This window comes from Mus pahari, chromosome 15, assembly GCF_900095145.1.
Source record: "Mus pahari chromosome 15, PAHARI_EIJ_v1.1, whole genome shotgun sequence".
Lineage (NCBI taxonomy): Eukaryota > Metazoa > Chordata > Mammalia > Rodentia > Muridae > Mus > Mus pahari.
The window spans coordinates 26,584,970-26,602,486 of NC_034604.1; the positions used below are offsets into that span (position 1 = coordinate 26,584,970).

Genomic DNA, 17,517 nt, shown 5'->3' on the forward strand with positions numbered 1-17,517 from the left:
AAGGAATGGGCAAGGAGGAAACAATATTAAGGATTATGTAAAAGCCATACGGAAACTGACTGTTCTTTATATTAAAATATACAATTAAAAAAGAAACATTTAAGCTGCAGTATCCTCTCTGGGGAATAATTTTCCTCCCCAAAGCTACAGATCATTAAACAAATTTCCCAGTGGAAGGTGATCAGAGAGGCCATAGAATCCCCAGAACAAGGCTATTGACATTGTTCTTGGTTAGTTGCCAGAAGTAGATAGTAAAATCCTATTACTGAAAACACTTTGGTCACAGGTCTCGGAGAACTAAGCAAGAACTGAGCTATGAGACAGATTGTTAAGGTCATAGATAGAAGAAGGGATTTTAAGGGGTATAAAGGAGCAGGTGAAAAAGCTGATACAGAATTGTTAAAGTTCTTGTTAGCGTGGATTAGGACCCCTACACATATGTAGCAGATGTGCATCTCGGACTTCCTGTGGGTCCCCCAACAACTGGAACAGGGGCTGTCTCTAAAGCTGTTGCCTGTCTGAAATACACTCTCCGAACTAGGTTGTCTTATCTGGCCTCAGTGGAAGAGAATGTGCCTAGCCCTGCAGAGACTTGATGTGCCAGGGTGGGAGGATATGGGGGGGCTCCCCATTTTCAGAGGAGAATGGGAGGGTGATGGGGAGAGGGTTTTGGAGAGGGGGGACCAGATAGGGGGCAGCAACCCAGATGCAAAGTGAATAAATAAACCAATTAATTTGAAAAAGAAGACAGAGGGGAGAAAGGAGCAGCTGAACAAAAGCGGCAAAAAGAAAAGAGCCTGCAGCATAGGGAGAAATGTTGGCTGCATTTTTTACAGTTTGTTGGTTTGTTTCTTGGACGCTTTTAAGAACAATAATTGTTTTGCCTACAAAATGAATCTTGCCCTCTTAAGTTTAGCATTCCTTCTGATCTGGGTGAGATGTTGGCTTGCTGTGATCTTCTTTGTCTTCGATGACTCCCACCTCTTGATTGGTCATGAAATTTATCAAAAAGAAAATTAACTCAGGGATAAGTTGTTTTTGTTTATTTTTGGGGAGGTTGTTTTTTTGTTTGTTTGTTTGTTTTTACTGTAACAGGAAATATGGAAAAATTTGTGACTCAGACAGTATTTGGTATCACAAGCACAGTCTACCTCAGCTATCTCAGCATGGAACAAGTAACAACCACTTGTTAAAATATTAATAATCCCGTTGAAATCAAAACAGTCAAACTTGAGAGTGTTCCATAGGTTTGTCAGCGTCTTCTCCCCAGCAGCCTTACAAACACCCAGTAGGAACTAGTTTGGGAAGTAAAATGTGGGTGATTTTCAGTTTTATATGCATTCATATGCCAGATATTTCACCTTCTGGTTTACAAAAAATATGCACAATGACTGGCCCTGACTAGCTTGGGGTCACTTGTTGTAACACGGCTTCTATGTACTTCTATCTCACAGATTTTGTTACCTGGGCCTTTATATGCCACTGAGAATCCTGAAGATAGAGTGACCTTCCTACTGGCAAGTTCACTGCTACCTAGAGCCTTTCATGCTTGCCCGTGTTTGTTGTACAAGCGCTGACCTGTGTTCACACAACACTGTTATTTTGGAATGCCTGTTTTCTTTCCCTCTGGCTCTATGTCTACTTAAATTTTGGAGTATCATTTAGTTTTATTTTAATACTTATACCTGGTGTCTTCTGCTTTAAATTACTTCAAAAACAGAAGAAGGGAATTAAACTTATAAATATCTTTTGAGAATTTATTGCCATGAATATCATAAAAAAAGGAAGAGCCTATAAAATTTATTTCCTACCCTCTAAGGATTTATAATCAAGATGGAACTACACAGTCTAAAGAGATAGCAAGTTAAATAAAAACTCAGACTTTAAATAACACTTTAAGACCATATATCAGACACCAGAAAGACCTATGCAACTATAAATACTGTTGAAAACAATAATAAATCATAAAGACTATTAAGTGTTTAAGAGAGAGTATTAGACTAGAGTCTGGGCAGATGGATGGGAGTGAATGGATCGAGAGTTGCGGGAATATTCACAAGGGCCCACCTCAGAAAACATTGCTATGCCTGCCTGATGGCGGGTTTCAAGCGTGGCTGCTTCAGCTCAGTTGTGTCTTCTCACTCTGCCCTTCCAACACTCCCTGTATTACTCTTCATCTCACTCCTCAGCTGACCCCTCCTACCTCTGGTGAAGTGTCTCAGTTTTCAGCTCCCACTTGTCTCTGTCCATCATGCTGACCAGTGTCTTCTGACAGGGTCCCTCAATCCTTCCCCCAACTCTTCCACAGGACTCCCTGGACTCCCTCTTATGTTTGGCTGTGGGTCTCTGTTTCTCTTTCCATTGGCTGCTGGGTGGAACCTATCAGAGGATAGTTCTGCTAGACTCCTGTCTGCAAGCATAACAGATTATCAATAGTGTCAGGGATGATTCTTGTACATGAGATGAGTCTCCATTTGGGGAAGTCATTGGTTGGCCATTCCTTCAGTCTCTGCTCTATCGTTATGCATGCACATCTTATAGGCAAAAGACATCTTGGGTAGAAGGTTTTGTGTGGGGGTTGCTGTCCTTCAAAGACCTCAATGTAAAACTAGATACTCTAAATCTAATAGAACAGAAAGTAGGGAATACCCTTGAACTCATCTGTATAGGAGACAAATTCCTGAACAGACCACCAATGGCTCAGGTTCTAAGATCAAGAACTGATAAATGGGACCTCACAAAACTGAAAAGTTTCTGTAAGACAAAAGACACCATCAGTAGAATAAAATGACAGTCTACAAATTAGGAAAAGATCTTCACCAACCCTACATCTGAAAGAAGGCTAATATCCAAAATGCATAAATAACTCAAGAAGTTAGACTCCAACAACCCAAATAACACAATTAAAAAAATAAGGTACAGAGCTAAACAGAGAGGTCTCAACAGAGGAATCTGGAATGGCTGAGAAGCACTTAAAGAAATGTTCAAAGTCCTTAGTCCTTAGAAATGCAAATCAAAATGACCCTGGGATTCTACCTTATAAACCCGTCAGCTAAGATCAAAAACTCAAGGGAAAACACATGCTGGAGAGGATGTGCAGAAAGAGGAACATTTCTCCATTGCTGGTGGGATTGCAAACTTGTACAACTACTCTGGAAATCAATTTGGCAATTAGTCAGAAAACTGGAAATATTTCTACCTCAAGACCCAGTTCCAAAAAATGCTCCACCATACCATAAGGACACTTGTTCAGCTATGTTCATAGTAGCTTTATTCATAATAGCCAGAAAGTAGAAACAACCTAGTTGTCCCTCACCTGAAGGATGGATGAAGAAAATGTGGTTCATTTTCACAGTGGAATCCTACTCAGTCGTTTTTTAAAAGGACATCATGAATTTCACAGACAAATGGATGGAACTAGAAAGCATCATCCTGAGTGAGGTAACCCAGACCCAAAAGAACATTCATGCTATGTACTCACTTATACATGAATATTCCATAAAGTACAGGTTAACCATGCTGTAATCAACAGACCCAAAGAAACCAAATAACAAAGAAGACCCAATGGAGAATGTTTGAATCTTTCACAGAAGGGTAAATAAAATAGATATCAGAGATGGAGGGAGGGAGGGAAGTGGGTGGGAGAGGGGATGGGGAAAGGAGCCGGTGAAGAGGAAATCAGATGTAGGGAGAGCAAACAGAGAGAAAATGGAATGGGGGGGTTGTAAGGGGGGCAATCTCTAGGACACACCAGAGTCCTGGGATAGGAGACACCCTCAGGGTTTCTATGGAAGCAACTTTGCAGAACCTGAAGTGGCCACTTCCTGTATCCAAGCAGGACCCAGTAGAGGATGCCTTTTTTAATGAATGGCAAGAAGCCAGCCTTCACTTCGTCATCAGAAGTCCTACAGGCTTTGAGTATTAGGCCCTGGACAGTACACAGAGGTGAGATGGTTCAGGGAAGGATGCTAAAATTCAGAGGGAAGAAGCAAAGAAGTAAGCGGAAGCACACAGGCTGGCATTGTATGGGAAGCAGAGAGCAAGTATGGAGGTAAAGGGATGGGCTAAAATATGGTGGGCAGATCCAAATTCACTAAAGTCATAATTTCCAATGAAAATGTGCATGTTTATAAATAATCTGATTTTTCCCCTAGAGAAAAACAAACAAAAGAACTTCATGTGCCTATAATTTACTAGCTTTCCTGCAAGTACAAGAGAACATTTTACTATTTAAAATGTATAAAAACAACAAACATACTGAAAAGATTAATTTCATTCCATGTTCAGGCACAGGCATGATCTATTAAAACCCAGGACCTCTCTAAGCCCTTTCTGCTGGTGTACAAGTGGTTATCTTTAACTCCTTCCTCTATCGGGGTGTGTGTGTGTGTGTGTGTGTGTGTGTGTGTGTGTGTGTGTGTGTGTGTTACAAGTTAATCACCACAAAGGATTATTTCCTAGAGTAAGTAACAACCCACTATCATTTACCACTTTCATAACAAATATGAGAGCTATAAATATGAAGCTATAGAGAGCAATGGAACAGAGAAGTTCAGTATGCAATGACAGATTTGGAATTTCCAACCCAAACTGAGTTTCCTAGAACTCATCTGAACAAGATCACTACCTGACCCATGCTACAGAGAAAACGACCTAAGCTAAGTGTGATGTAAGAGGGGGGGAAAAAAGAAGAGAGGGGAGGGTTAGGGCAGGAAGACAGGGGAGGGATAAATAAATAAGGAAGGAAGCAAAAGAAGGAGGAAATGAAGAAGGGAGGGAGGGCAGCAAGAAAGGCTGGGATGAAGGAAAGACAAGCCTTAACGAAGCTCTGGCATTCCAATGATAGTATGCAGCTTATAATTAGTATTTTCCTATGCCATCTAAGTCAGTAACTCTCTGAGATAACTCTAACTAAGTTATTTTGAAGAAAATAAAGACTGAAAAGAGTTTAAGTGGCCTATGTGAAATCAACTGCTATGATGAGTAAATAGCTTAAAATGCATTCATCCATTTTGTTAAAATTAGACTTCACTACTTAACTATGTCCCTGGTTTTTCTCTTAATAATCTGTGAGCGACAATCATTTTGATGGCTGTTGTTGCTCCATTTTTGCAAAGGAAAAAAAACCACAAATGCGAATTTCCCAGGATATCCAAATCCCCAACACTCATTTCTGTATTGGAAGCTTGTCCTGAAAATTAAGGGGGACCAAGAACATGGATTGGCAAAGGGTACAGACTGTGGCTGAGGCCTTAGCTCAGATATTCTCATCTTCAAGTTTATCTCATCATCAACTAGGATCAGTGTTCTGTCTTCAATATAAGACTTCCTACAATCCATGAGGTTTCATGTTTACTACACGAGTAGGTAAGATGTATACAATACTTTAAAAGGACTACCTCTATTGGTGCTACTCAGAGACAGAATTGAAAGAATGCTAATATAAAAAGAGAGTTATTTGTGAGTTTGCAGAGTTTTACACACACACTTTTATTGCTCAGCTTAGAGTAGATTAAGTTGAACCAAGGGCTGGAAAACTAAGGATTCTTATCCATTTATAGGTGACACTCCAAACATGAATTTTCCTATGCAGCGAGTTGTCTAATCAAAGAATTCTCTCTATTGCTAACACCCCTACTTACATAGTGAAATCACTAATTATCTATACCATCCCATCTCAGTTTAAAGATGCTTTAGTAGGGTCTATAGACCTCACTTTCTTTCAGTTCTTGTCAGTACAGTATCCACAGGAGCCACTCCACCCTTGCCTTCCATCCCTCATACATAGCAGAGATGATCAATATAGATTTCCATTCCCCAAGGATCCCTGGCAGTGTAGGCTGCTGAAGTGCTGAAGAGCTTGTGGAGATGGTACCAAGTCTGCATTCATCTGCTGAACCTGTGATGTTATCTGGCATTGGGCTATGGTGGGATGGAAGTGCAAAGTTGGTAATGTGCTATAGCAGGTGACAAAGACATGTGCCTGGGACCTGCTGAAAGTACCAAGAAAGAGGATGACTCAGCTTGACAATTCACCAGAGAATGTTTATGAGACAGCATCATTGGTGAAGATGAAATCATAACAGACAAATTCAGTTGTGAGCCTCCTCTCTGTGCATCAGCACTGTGGAGAACAACTGCTCTCAACAACAATTACAAATTCGGCAAGTTACAGTGATGCAATCACGGCCAGTCGGTGGCTCTTGGCTGTCTCCAAGAGAATCAAAATTCCTGTTGGGTAACAAAAGCAGATGGTCTGTTGGAAAGAGCCACCGTCCAGGATTCCAGAAAACTTTTGTTGTAAAGGCCACAGCCACACGGTTGGCTAAGCTGATGAATGACTCTAACTCCCTCATTTCCAGCACTTTCAGGGTGACATGCTGATATCGGTGTACATGTGACATTACAATTCTTTTTCTGCATCATTGTAATTGTAGTCCTCTGTGTAGGGTCAAGGTTGAATCTCACTCTCAGTAATACCTGAGGATATTTGACTTGTCTTGAAGCACTTCCATGCTCCCTGGTTCTACTAAAATAATGAAACAAAGAAAATAGTCTCCATCTATAACTTCCTTTGCATACATAGATATAGATATAGATATAGATATAGATATAGATATAGATATAGATATAGATATAGATATAGATATAGATATAGATATAGATATAGATAGATATATCCACAAATATGAAGAAAGAAGTTAAAGATATAAAATATACTTTTGTATATATATATATATATATATATATATATATATTATGTAATTAATAGATGATAGGTAGGCAGATGATAATTAGATCGATTGATAGATAGATAGATAGATAGATAGATAGATAGATAGATAGATAGATAGATAGATGATAGGTAGATGATAGATAAATAATTGATAAATAAATGATAGATAAATAAATAATAGATAGATAGATAGATAGATAGATAGATAGATAGATAGATAGATTACCAAAGATAGGTCAATATTTCAGTTTTAGTCTGATACTTTCAGTGCTTTATTAAATCTGCAACTGCCCAGGAAATTTTCATTTTCTCAGTTAACTTGATTATCTCAGGCTGAGTTATCACTCTTTCTCTATGTATCCAAGGCTCCAGAACTCCCTCATAAACCAAATGGTTGGCCTTGATGTCTGCATCACACACAACATTTCCCCATTTCATTTGAGTAAGGGCGCCATTTCCTGCTGTTAGAATAGAATGTTGAGCTTTTTATCTCCGTGGACATGTTTTCTTAATGTCTAGAAGACAATCTGTGAAGATGCAGCTGGGAACCCTCTCCCTGAGAGATGAAATTAAACCTTTCAATATATGTGCAGGAACTTGGGTTTCACATTTAATCTCTAGGTACCTTTGAGCACATTGTGAATTAATTTTAGGTGAGTCTCAGTCTTCTCATGCATAAAATGCAGATTGTTATAGTTTCCTCCCCAAATCAAAGTCAGCAGCATGCGAAGGCCGGTGAATATGCTAGGCAGTGGGCCATCACAGCAACACACTATTGGTATATTAAGACTCATCAATACATGAGAGGTTTAGGGACTGATACAGACCCATCCATCTCCTGTCACTTATCTAATAAAGGCCTCACCCAGTACTAACTCTTGATTCATAAGGTTAATCTCTGTAGAGTACATATTGTCTGGAAATAGCATCAGCCAATACATTTCACCCGAATTGTTTCCAGACATCATTTGGGAGAACGGATATTAATTTCCTCTTTCCCACAGAGCTTTATGGGAAACTTTTGGCTGATTCTTGAGGCAGCACAACAGAAACTGATGGTCTGCATTGCAATTAAGGTAAAACAAGTATGGTTGTGACAGAGGCCCTGGGTTTTAAAATCTTTTTACTTTCCCTTCCTTTTCTTTGCCTTTGCAGAATCCACAGCATCACACACAACGATGATGGTGACATTTGTTTATCTTGCTAAAACTCAAAGTTTCACATAAAAGAACGAACACAGAGCCTTGAGGTCATGAATCATGTACTTGGCCTCGTGCCCTTGTTTAATATGTCAAGCACAGGCTCATTTCTACTTGTTTATAAGAACTCACTGAGGTTGAAGATATTCTTGTGTGTACTGCCTTCTAACAATCCCTTTACTTTTCTTTTATGGAATCTAAGATATAACATTCTGAATGTAAAATCCAAAACATTAAACTCTGAATTTACAAAGCAGATGAACTGAAAAGGGCCGTGGCAGAGTATGATTGCTTGGTTTACAAGTACATTTTCATTTTATGATGTAGTGGCTGCAGTATTTATGAATCTTCTAATATTTTCACAAGTACAGTTCTTTTGTTTTAATATACATATATGTGTATGCAAATATGTTTATATATGTTTATATAATATTTATATATACATACATATATATACACATATGTGTGTATGTATATATGTGTGTACATATAGATAGTGTGTATATATATATAATATATTTTTCCCTACTACTCCTAGAAGACACTAATTTACTAAGATCTCTTTATGAATCATTAGGATATCTAAAGTTTTCTTCCCCTGGCATAAATTATACTATTTGCTAAATTATATTCCTCATCACTTTCCACAGTTTCTTCTCATTGTCACAAATGTCCTACACATCTTGCAATACACAAATGCTATCTATGTTGTTACATGTGCTCAGCTCTCATATCCAGATATAGACACCCTTGAACATGAACTACCTGTATCAGAGGTCTAATGCTATTTTGTATTATATATAATTTTCCATCTGTGAAGTGGGTGTAGCCTAGAGGTCCAGGGCAGTGTGAAAATCCATATTATGAATACATTATCTGCCTTCTTAATGGCTCCTGTTGTGTTTCATACAGACTTGAATTTGAAATATATATTAAGGCATAGTTCCAACAAGACAATTTCAAAATGTGTCTTAACTAACAGAGATGTACACATAGATTTCATCCAAGATTTGCATGATATCTATTCTTCCAATTCAATTAGAAGGAAAACAATGATACTAGGAAACTTCAATTGATGTCAAATCCTTATTCCTACTTCTGTGCACTCTTGAACCAATCTCTGAATATTTGTCTGAAGACTTCATCAAAACGAGTAGATGACATACAGACCTGACTGAATTATTTTATCATCAAATAGTATTGTAAGTGTGAATGGTATTATATAGCTCAGAAAATAAGAGAGCAATGCAGTCGGTTAAGATCTGCTGAGTCAGCCCTGCGTGAGCCACTTTTGGACACAAGGAAAGCAACCCAGCAGCCCAGCACTCCACGAGTCAAGAGAAATATTATCCTCAAACCACAAAGATAAAAGTCAGTGTTTTAAACAGTTTTAAAGACTACTTAGTCTATATCTGTGATATTTTTCTCTGTCTAAACTAGAAGAAAGTACAATGGCTCAACAACAAAGAGAGACAGAGGCCAAGGTGTGCACACCTCAAAGCTCATTGGTCTAATCCAATCGTTCTGCTTTTTACATAGATAGCATTTGTGTATTGCAAATTGTTATATATTTATTTATACACACACACAAAATTACCAGTATAATATTACATGTGTATGTGTGTGTGTGTGGTATGTATGTGTATGTGTGTGTGTGTGTTTATGTGTGTGTGTACACAATTAGTGTGCTCCTCTAAGAAGAAAACTACTTCTCCTATTCTCACTGTTTCTCCATTGCCAGAAGTTCTTTGTATATCACTTGGTTTCTTTATAAGCAGTGTCCATCCACATCATGAATCTTAGATTAATTATTGTGAAAGGTTACTAATACATATGCAGCCATGTGTTGGGTAACTACCAAGATACCATTTAACAAGTGTGTCACTTGTCATTCTGCAAATATCATGAGTATACCCACATTAGCTTACATAATATATCTTATATATGCCAAGAGTATTTCATACACACATTTGCATATGCATAAATACTTATTTAAAGTAATAACAAAAGTATAACATAAGAAACATATAAACAAAAGCTAGTGAGACAGATAAAGATACTAGCTGCTAAGCCTGAGGACCTGAGTTGGATCCCCAGGACCCACAGTGAAAAGAGAAAGTGATGGCCACATGTTGTCCTCTGACCAACAAGCACATGCTATGGTGCTACACACATACACAGAAACACACACACACATACACAGAAACACAGAAACACACATACACAATGAATGAATGGAAAAATTTTAAATATCTGAACTAGTAACATAGTAGTTAATTATCACTATTTTGTTTTATGGTCTCTAAATAATTATTCATGTCGGTATTATTTATATTATAAATCCCAGTATCAGCACAAACACATGAGTGAAGCGTTATGCTCTGATATTAGGATGACTACATCAGAAGGGTTAGCACAATTATATTCTCGTGGTACTGTTGCCAAGGAGCACATGACTGTTCCAGTTACATGCATCCAGTGTGATGTGTGTAAATAGGAAGTTTGACCATGCCACTCTGGGACAGGCAGTGCGCTCCTCACTTTGTGCTCATCCTGTTTGTTTCCATTTGCTCATGTTCATTTGTTCGTTTGTTTTCCTGTGTAACAAGAACATCTAAAATCACTGGTTCCATAAGTTCAGACACAATGGGATAGTATTGCCTCCATTCTTCATAACTTATTAAATCTGCAGACCGTGTCCTACAGAGATCCTACTTTCTATGCATATCATGTGGTCCAGTTTTCTTTCTGCCATCCTCTGTAAAGCCAACGATAGAAAAGCATACCAGTGTGTAGAGGAAGTTGTGTTCTATATACAAATTATCTACCTCCCCTGTGAGTAACAAATCCCTTTAACTTTCATTCTATTATTTAAATATGATGGATATGTCATTTGTTAATTTTTTCTGTACTTGAAAACATTATTATTGGATAATATTAGAATGTGATAATTTATTATATAAATATGCTTACATTTTTATATTTATACAGATTAAATATTGTGTATATACTAATTATATCAATTTAAAACTCAAACTGGCACAGACTTAGAGTTTTGGTATAGATGATTAACATTTATTGTTATAACTTTCAAGGTAAAATATTGCATTAGCAACAGCCATAGTTTCTTTTTGATGGCAACTGAAAGAAATCTTTGTTCTTCTTCCTCAATATAAGAAACATAGTGTAGTAGAGTCAGATGAAGTGCCTTGGCAGTCTTTTTTACTTATTCTGACTAGATAAAAGTTGTTGCATGATCTTCAGTCTGTTAGCTGGAGATACACCTTATTACCACTGTGGAGAATAAGCATAAGCATCTAATACATGTCTCCTATGTTGCCGCTCCTGGGTTCTTCCTAAGGTCTGCTTCCTCCACCTTTTCCCATTGGAGTGACCACTGAAGATCTGTGCACAGCAGATGCCCAATAAATTTGATTGTTTACTTATAGTTTGAAATTGTCCCACACAGAATGTATACACGGCAAATCTTGCAGAAACTGTTGCTTCAGCAAAGTCACAAGTCTTTTCAAATGTTTTGGCTCATCATATTATGTTTCCATAGTAAAACATGGATTAAAATGCAATGTAATTTCTCAATAGGTATAAAAATTCTTTAAAATTTTGTTCATCTAATAATTTTGTGACAGTATATTGATTTTCTTGTCCTGGTTCAGTGATGCCTCCGGCCTGATGCTCAGAACAGAGAATAGATAACAGTTTTATGTAACTTCCTTAGCTTTTGCAGAGTGGGTCCCTCCCAAACATCCTTGCACAGGACAAAATGGTGAAGGCTGGATAAGTCCCAGAAATTTCTCTACTGATTGAAATCTTTAGCCACATGGAAAGTGGCATATAAAGACATTTTAGTTTATTTGAAGGCAAACATTTTTTACATACAAAGGGTTAGTAATGAGATCTGTGGTTGAATGTTTACATACTAATAGCCCTAAATAAACCAGAGAAGAAACTAGTTCAAGAGCAAGATTCGATTCCATCATTATGAATCCCAAAGGACACTCTCCTGGGGTAGAAATGTATAATAGTCTCCGAAATCTTATTCAAGCATGCCATTTAAGCAGGGTAACCCCAGGGGTACCCTTTAACCCTCCTCACCTTCTCGAAAGGCCAGTTGCCTCATCCTGTCTAGATTACACTGAAATTTTTTGCTCCAGTGTTTGGTGATAAATGTTCTTTCATATAATGTGAAGATAGAAACAATTTGATATTTTCTAGCTATTGGGATGGAAAAAAAATGAATTATCAGTAAAATCATCAAGAAGGAAGGTCAAAAGACAACTATTGCACATCACAGAATCACATAGTGAGTGGCCTGCTAGAGGTTGCTACTGGCAGAAGCTTCAGCTCCAAGATCCAGGTCTAAGACCAGGAAACAGGCTGAGAAGTGGCTCTCTTTCCATGTCCCTCATGTCCTGTAGAGTCAAGGCAACATCAGCCAGTACGTGAATGACATGTAGGTGCTCAGATTCTTGCCACATCTGCCTCAGCTCACAGGCTGCCAGGGGAATACTCTGACGCTGATGGTCTTCAACCTCTTTAACATGTCCTTCTCTCTAGCTCTCCTCCATATATATATGTATATATATATATATGTATATATATATACATATATATATACATATATATATATATATACATATATATATGTATGTGTGTGTGAAAAATCATAACATTTTATCATTTATCTCTAAATCTATACATCATTTATTTTCCTTCTTAAGCCATAGCTTGCTTAAACAGAAAATAATATGTTTTAAATTCCTCATTCATAGAGTCTAAAGGTTTTCATTCCATACTTCTTTCCCAGATGGCATGAGATGGCATGACTCCCTTCCTGTTACACAAGCACTTTTCCACTGATCCCTTTTAGACCTACCTGACACCCCACACCCACCTTTGTGGTATATCGTATTTAGACAGAAGAGGAGGTTTCTGTCTATTATTAATTTCCTGACCTCTTTCTATTTCCTGTACACGACAGCTGCTGTCTCCCTCCTCCCCTCACCTCTCACCTATCTCATTCCTGTTAGACATTTGCTTGTCCTCGACTCTGAATCTTATTTCCATGAACTAAAATTTCTTTACTAACATTTGTCCAGGCTCACTCCACGTAAACACACCACCCCTGGTGGGGGTGCTTTCTTGTTTGTTTGGAGTGCTTATTAGTAGCCCATGTCCTATCCATAACCAAACTGTGAGACACTCAGCCTGAAGTGTCACTGGGTATCTGATATAACTGGTGTTTTACGTTACTGTAGAAACATGCCATTGGCAGCTCTCCTGCACTATCCCAGCATGAATTTTCAAGCCTTCATCTCATTAATGCCTCATACCCCCTTCTCACAGCTTCTTTTAATTTGCTTAACCACAAAGTGTGGCTTTTCTTGTCACCCAGGGGGTGGGGGTAAAAAAAAAATCTTTAAACCTCCACCATTTTCAAAATCCAACTTTTCTCAGTACCCAAAGCCTACACGAGCAATGGCAGACACAGAAAAGCAGAGAAGGGAGGGCCTTTTTCACCAAAACACAAGCAAACAACGTCACTGAAAATACTCAGGGATGTGCCTGTGTCTGTATCTATCTCTTTATCTAAATACCCATAGATTTCTGTCTTCATTTGTGTATTTCTGAGAACAGTAGAACATTTTCTCTCACATGGGGCTGTCTGATTTCATCACTAATTTAAAGACCGTATAAACCCAGAACAAATATTACTCAGCACAAAATTAAAGGAGCAAATTATCCTCTTAAAGTTCTGCACATCCTGGCTGCGGTTTTTGAATTCTCCTGATTCAAGAGCTTCCCCTTAAGTCTTTACTTTTAATCACCCTGCCAGATGCTCTTCTGTTAACTGCCATGGTCTATACAGTTGCCTCTATATGGATCCCTCCTTCCCCCCGCGTTTGGAAACTTACCGCTTTTACCAACGCCCCCTGCGCCCAGCATTACCACCTTGTACTCTCTGGACCCGCCTGATGAGCTGGCAGGGCAGCAGTGGGCTTCGTTTTCTACTTCCATCTTACTCGGGGGACCCGAGGAGGAAAAAAAGGAAGAAAAGAGTCACCGTGACAGGTGCTTGCTCAGATAGTAAACAACTCTAAAACTGTGTCAAAGGAAAGCTTTGGTGCACGACAAGAACCATCAGCGACAGGCTGCCTGCTGGTCCTCTGCTGGAGCGGGTCTCATAGCAACCACTTCAATTGCTTCCAATAAAAATCTGGCTTTACCTCCCCCTCCCTCTGATCCTTCACTGTTTCACATCTCCACTGATCTTGCTTGTTCATTCTGGTTTTTTTCTTCCCTCTGCATTTTATTTCTCCATTGCTTTCTCATTTTTTTTTCTGCTGTCTTTCCTCTTCTGTGTGACCCCCCTCCCCTAGCTGCAGCAGAGGCGTTTAGGTGCACACACATTTGACGTCATTCCAGACTGAGGTGAGATTTAAGGGCAGACGCCATCTCACAAGCTGGCTACTGTTCCTGCAGCTTCAGAGACATTATTTTCTTTTAATCGGACTCCATTAATCAAAATGTTTCTGTGGCTTTTATCCTTACTATCTATTCTGATCACCTACTTTATGCAAATCAAGCACAAAATTAAAGAATAATTCAGGACACATAGGGTGAGTTTTTAGTGTTGTTGAGATAATGCCTAAGAAGGGGTGGCCTGCATATTGTGCAGTGGGGACCCTAATATAGAGGGATAATTGAATTAGCTCACTGTCATGTCAGGAATATAAATCATCCTTATTTTTACCAAGTTATTAGAAACAAAGCAAAATATAAGGCCCTAGCAAGCATGAAAGAGATATACAATAAATGTTCTTTTAAGTTGTATAATAAATTATAGAAAAATCTAGACTATATTGTAGAAGGCCAAAGTCTTCCTCCTGTGAATCCTAATAACCTTTTCCACTGTAATCTGAGCCTCAGAACAGTTTCAGCAATCTCTAATTGCCATAGTCAGACCCCGTCCTTCCACAGAGGTAATGGTGTTCTTTGTGCATCAAACTTTTCATTAAGATTGAACAAGGCTAGATGTAGTCAAGTGTTTGGTGAACAAGGACATGTCTTTCTAGGTTTTAAGCTCATCCATAAAGAAGCCATGTTTAACTGGCTCTGCATGCCACGGATATGCAGTGGAGTAATGGGCACGCTTAAGTGTTCAGCACATTGTACTGGTGGCACACTTAAGTGTTCAGCACATTGTACTGGTGGCTGGGAAGAGATGGAGAATGCCACGGGCACAGGGTTAGACTTGGGAGCTTGGTGGCTTTATTCTCAAACTGGCTCAATCTAACTAATTCCACTAATTTTTCAGCAAAAAGACATGAGAAACCCTGTATTTCCAGTCCAGATACACATAGCTATAGGATGTCAAATTATTTGGTTTTTGTCTTGAAGCATAACACTGACAGCCAAATGCTTATAAATGTATACTTGGGAAGAAATATCTCTCATGGACTTATGAGTGTGTTAAAGCCTTTTTAAATTCTAGTTATTTGTCAAGATTTTTATTTGATTATTATTCAATGTTAAGAGTTCTTTATGTGCTCTGGATGCCATTTTTTTCATGCATTTTATTGGTATATAACATCGTACGTAGTTCTATTTTAGAGACATGTTCAAGTGTTTTGGCCATAGTCAAAACACCTTTTATTCCCTGCCTTTAACCTCTGCCGACTTCTCCTCCCTTCCCCTAGTCTTTTCTCTGCTTTCATGCAATTATATATAATATATACACATATACAAACATATGTATGCAAACATATATGGAAACATATATATATATATATATACAAACAGATATATGCATATATAACTTATATATGTATATATGCTCCCTGCAATATTTTACTCCCATCTGTGGTTTTCCTTATAGACTCTTTAAAGGAGAAAGAGCTAGAGGGGGGATAAGGAAGGAGTGAAATGATGTAATTATATCTCAATAAAAACATATATGACCTATTGTATCTTTTGTTTTAAATTCTAAGAATCTAATTCCTTGTCCTGTGTTACTAAGGACCATAAATCCTTATTAATAATGGTCATATTCTGAAACATTCTAGTTAGTGACTATCATGCTATCTTTGGCTTGTGGCTTATCTAGCACACCCCAATGAGCTGAGTGTGTGTCTGTGTGTGTGTGTGTGTGTGTGTGTGTGTGTAGATGTGTCTGTGTCTACATCTATGTGCCTGTAAGTCTATGTCTCTGTGTGTGTCTGCATGTATAGGGAGTTACAAGGAGATCTCTAATAATATATTAATATTCTGTGAAAGAAAATATTTACATAACCAAAATCATCATATAATAAATACCTTTGAATTAGGGAAAATTGTCTAAAGTAACTGACTTAGTCAGGGTTTCTATTCCTGCACAAACATCATGGCCAAGAAGCAAGTTGGGGAGGAAAGGGTTTATTTGGCTTACATTTCCATACTGCTCTTAATCACCAAAGAATGCAGGACTGGAACTCAAGCAGGTCAGAAAGCAGGAGCTGATGCAGAAGCCATGGAGGGATGTTCTTTACTGGCTTGCNTCCCCTGGCTTGCTCAGCCTGCTCTCTTATAGAACCCAAGACTACNAGCCCAGAGATGGCACCACCCACAAGGGGCCCTCCCAACTTGATCACTAATTGAGAAAATGCCCCACAGCTGGATCTCATGGAGGCACTTCCCCAACTGAAGCTCCTTTCTCCGTGATAACTCCAGCTGTGTCAAGTTGACACAAAATTAGCCAGTACAGTAACATACCTGGCATTGCACTTTGAAAGCTCACTTTTATTGGATGAAGACCAAGATGCTAGGTTAAAAAGGAGGCACTTGGCTCCCCTAGCATGGTCCAAGAAAAATTTAATTTACCTCAGTGCACCATGCTTTCCTCTATAGCTCTTCCTAAAAATAAATCAATAAAGACATAAATATATAAATAAATACATAAATACATAAATTTTTAAAAGTAAACTAAGCCAATAAGCAATTCCTTGAGAAAGACCACATCATCATGTTTAAAGGATATAGCTTTAAACTTCTCTATGACTTATCTTGGCACCAAGTCATTGTCTTGGGTCTGCAAAAGAGAAGTCTGGAACATCTTTGATACTCTAGTTTTCCTTGCAAGTTGTTCTTCAAGGCCCATTTTGTCTTTATTGGAATATGTACTGCTTGTGTTACAAAGATGCTTTGGCATTTCTACCGAACTTGGTAAAGTAATGCAATTGTCCATTATTATCTATCTCTCTAGAGCACAGAACTTTTCACGAGCTCAGTTTTAGTAACATCAGATCTAAGGACATCAGATCTAAGAACCTAATTGTTGGTTCCATGATTCATGAGGAGCACAACATCAAGGCTACAGAACAGATGGCAGCTACTCCAGGCCTGGGGGGGCAGGCCGGTCAGAAATACAGCTTGAACAGGGAAGGGTAGGATACAGGGGAAGTGATGGATACCATCAATGCTTTTAGACTGTTTTCCTCCTCTGTGGGTTAAAGCCCAGAGAACTGGACAGCAGATTAACTGGGGAGATTGAGTTCTTTTGATTGAATGCTACAATTTCCTATTACA

The 17,517-nt window shown here is 38.4% G+C and overlaps 1 protein-coding gene across 2 annotated transcripts in view; it reads right to left on the reverse strand.

Annotated features, from left to right (window-relative positions):
• Nucleotides 1–14,328, reverse strand: part of Rit2 (Ras like without CAAX 2) — a 326,497-nt gene extending 312,169 nt beyond the window's left edge. For both annotated transcript variants that reach the window (XM_029547076.1, XM_021214896.2), the window contains exon 1: nucleotides 13,869–14,328. In XM_029547076.1, the coding sequence (XP_029402936.1) occupies nucleotides 13,869–13,971 (103 nt within the window). In that variant the 5' untranslated portion in view covers nucleotides 13,972–14,328. The remainder of the gene's footprint in view (nucleotides 1–13,868) is intronic.
• Between the last annotated feature and the right edge of the window lie 3,189 nt (nucleotides 14,329–17,517).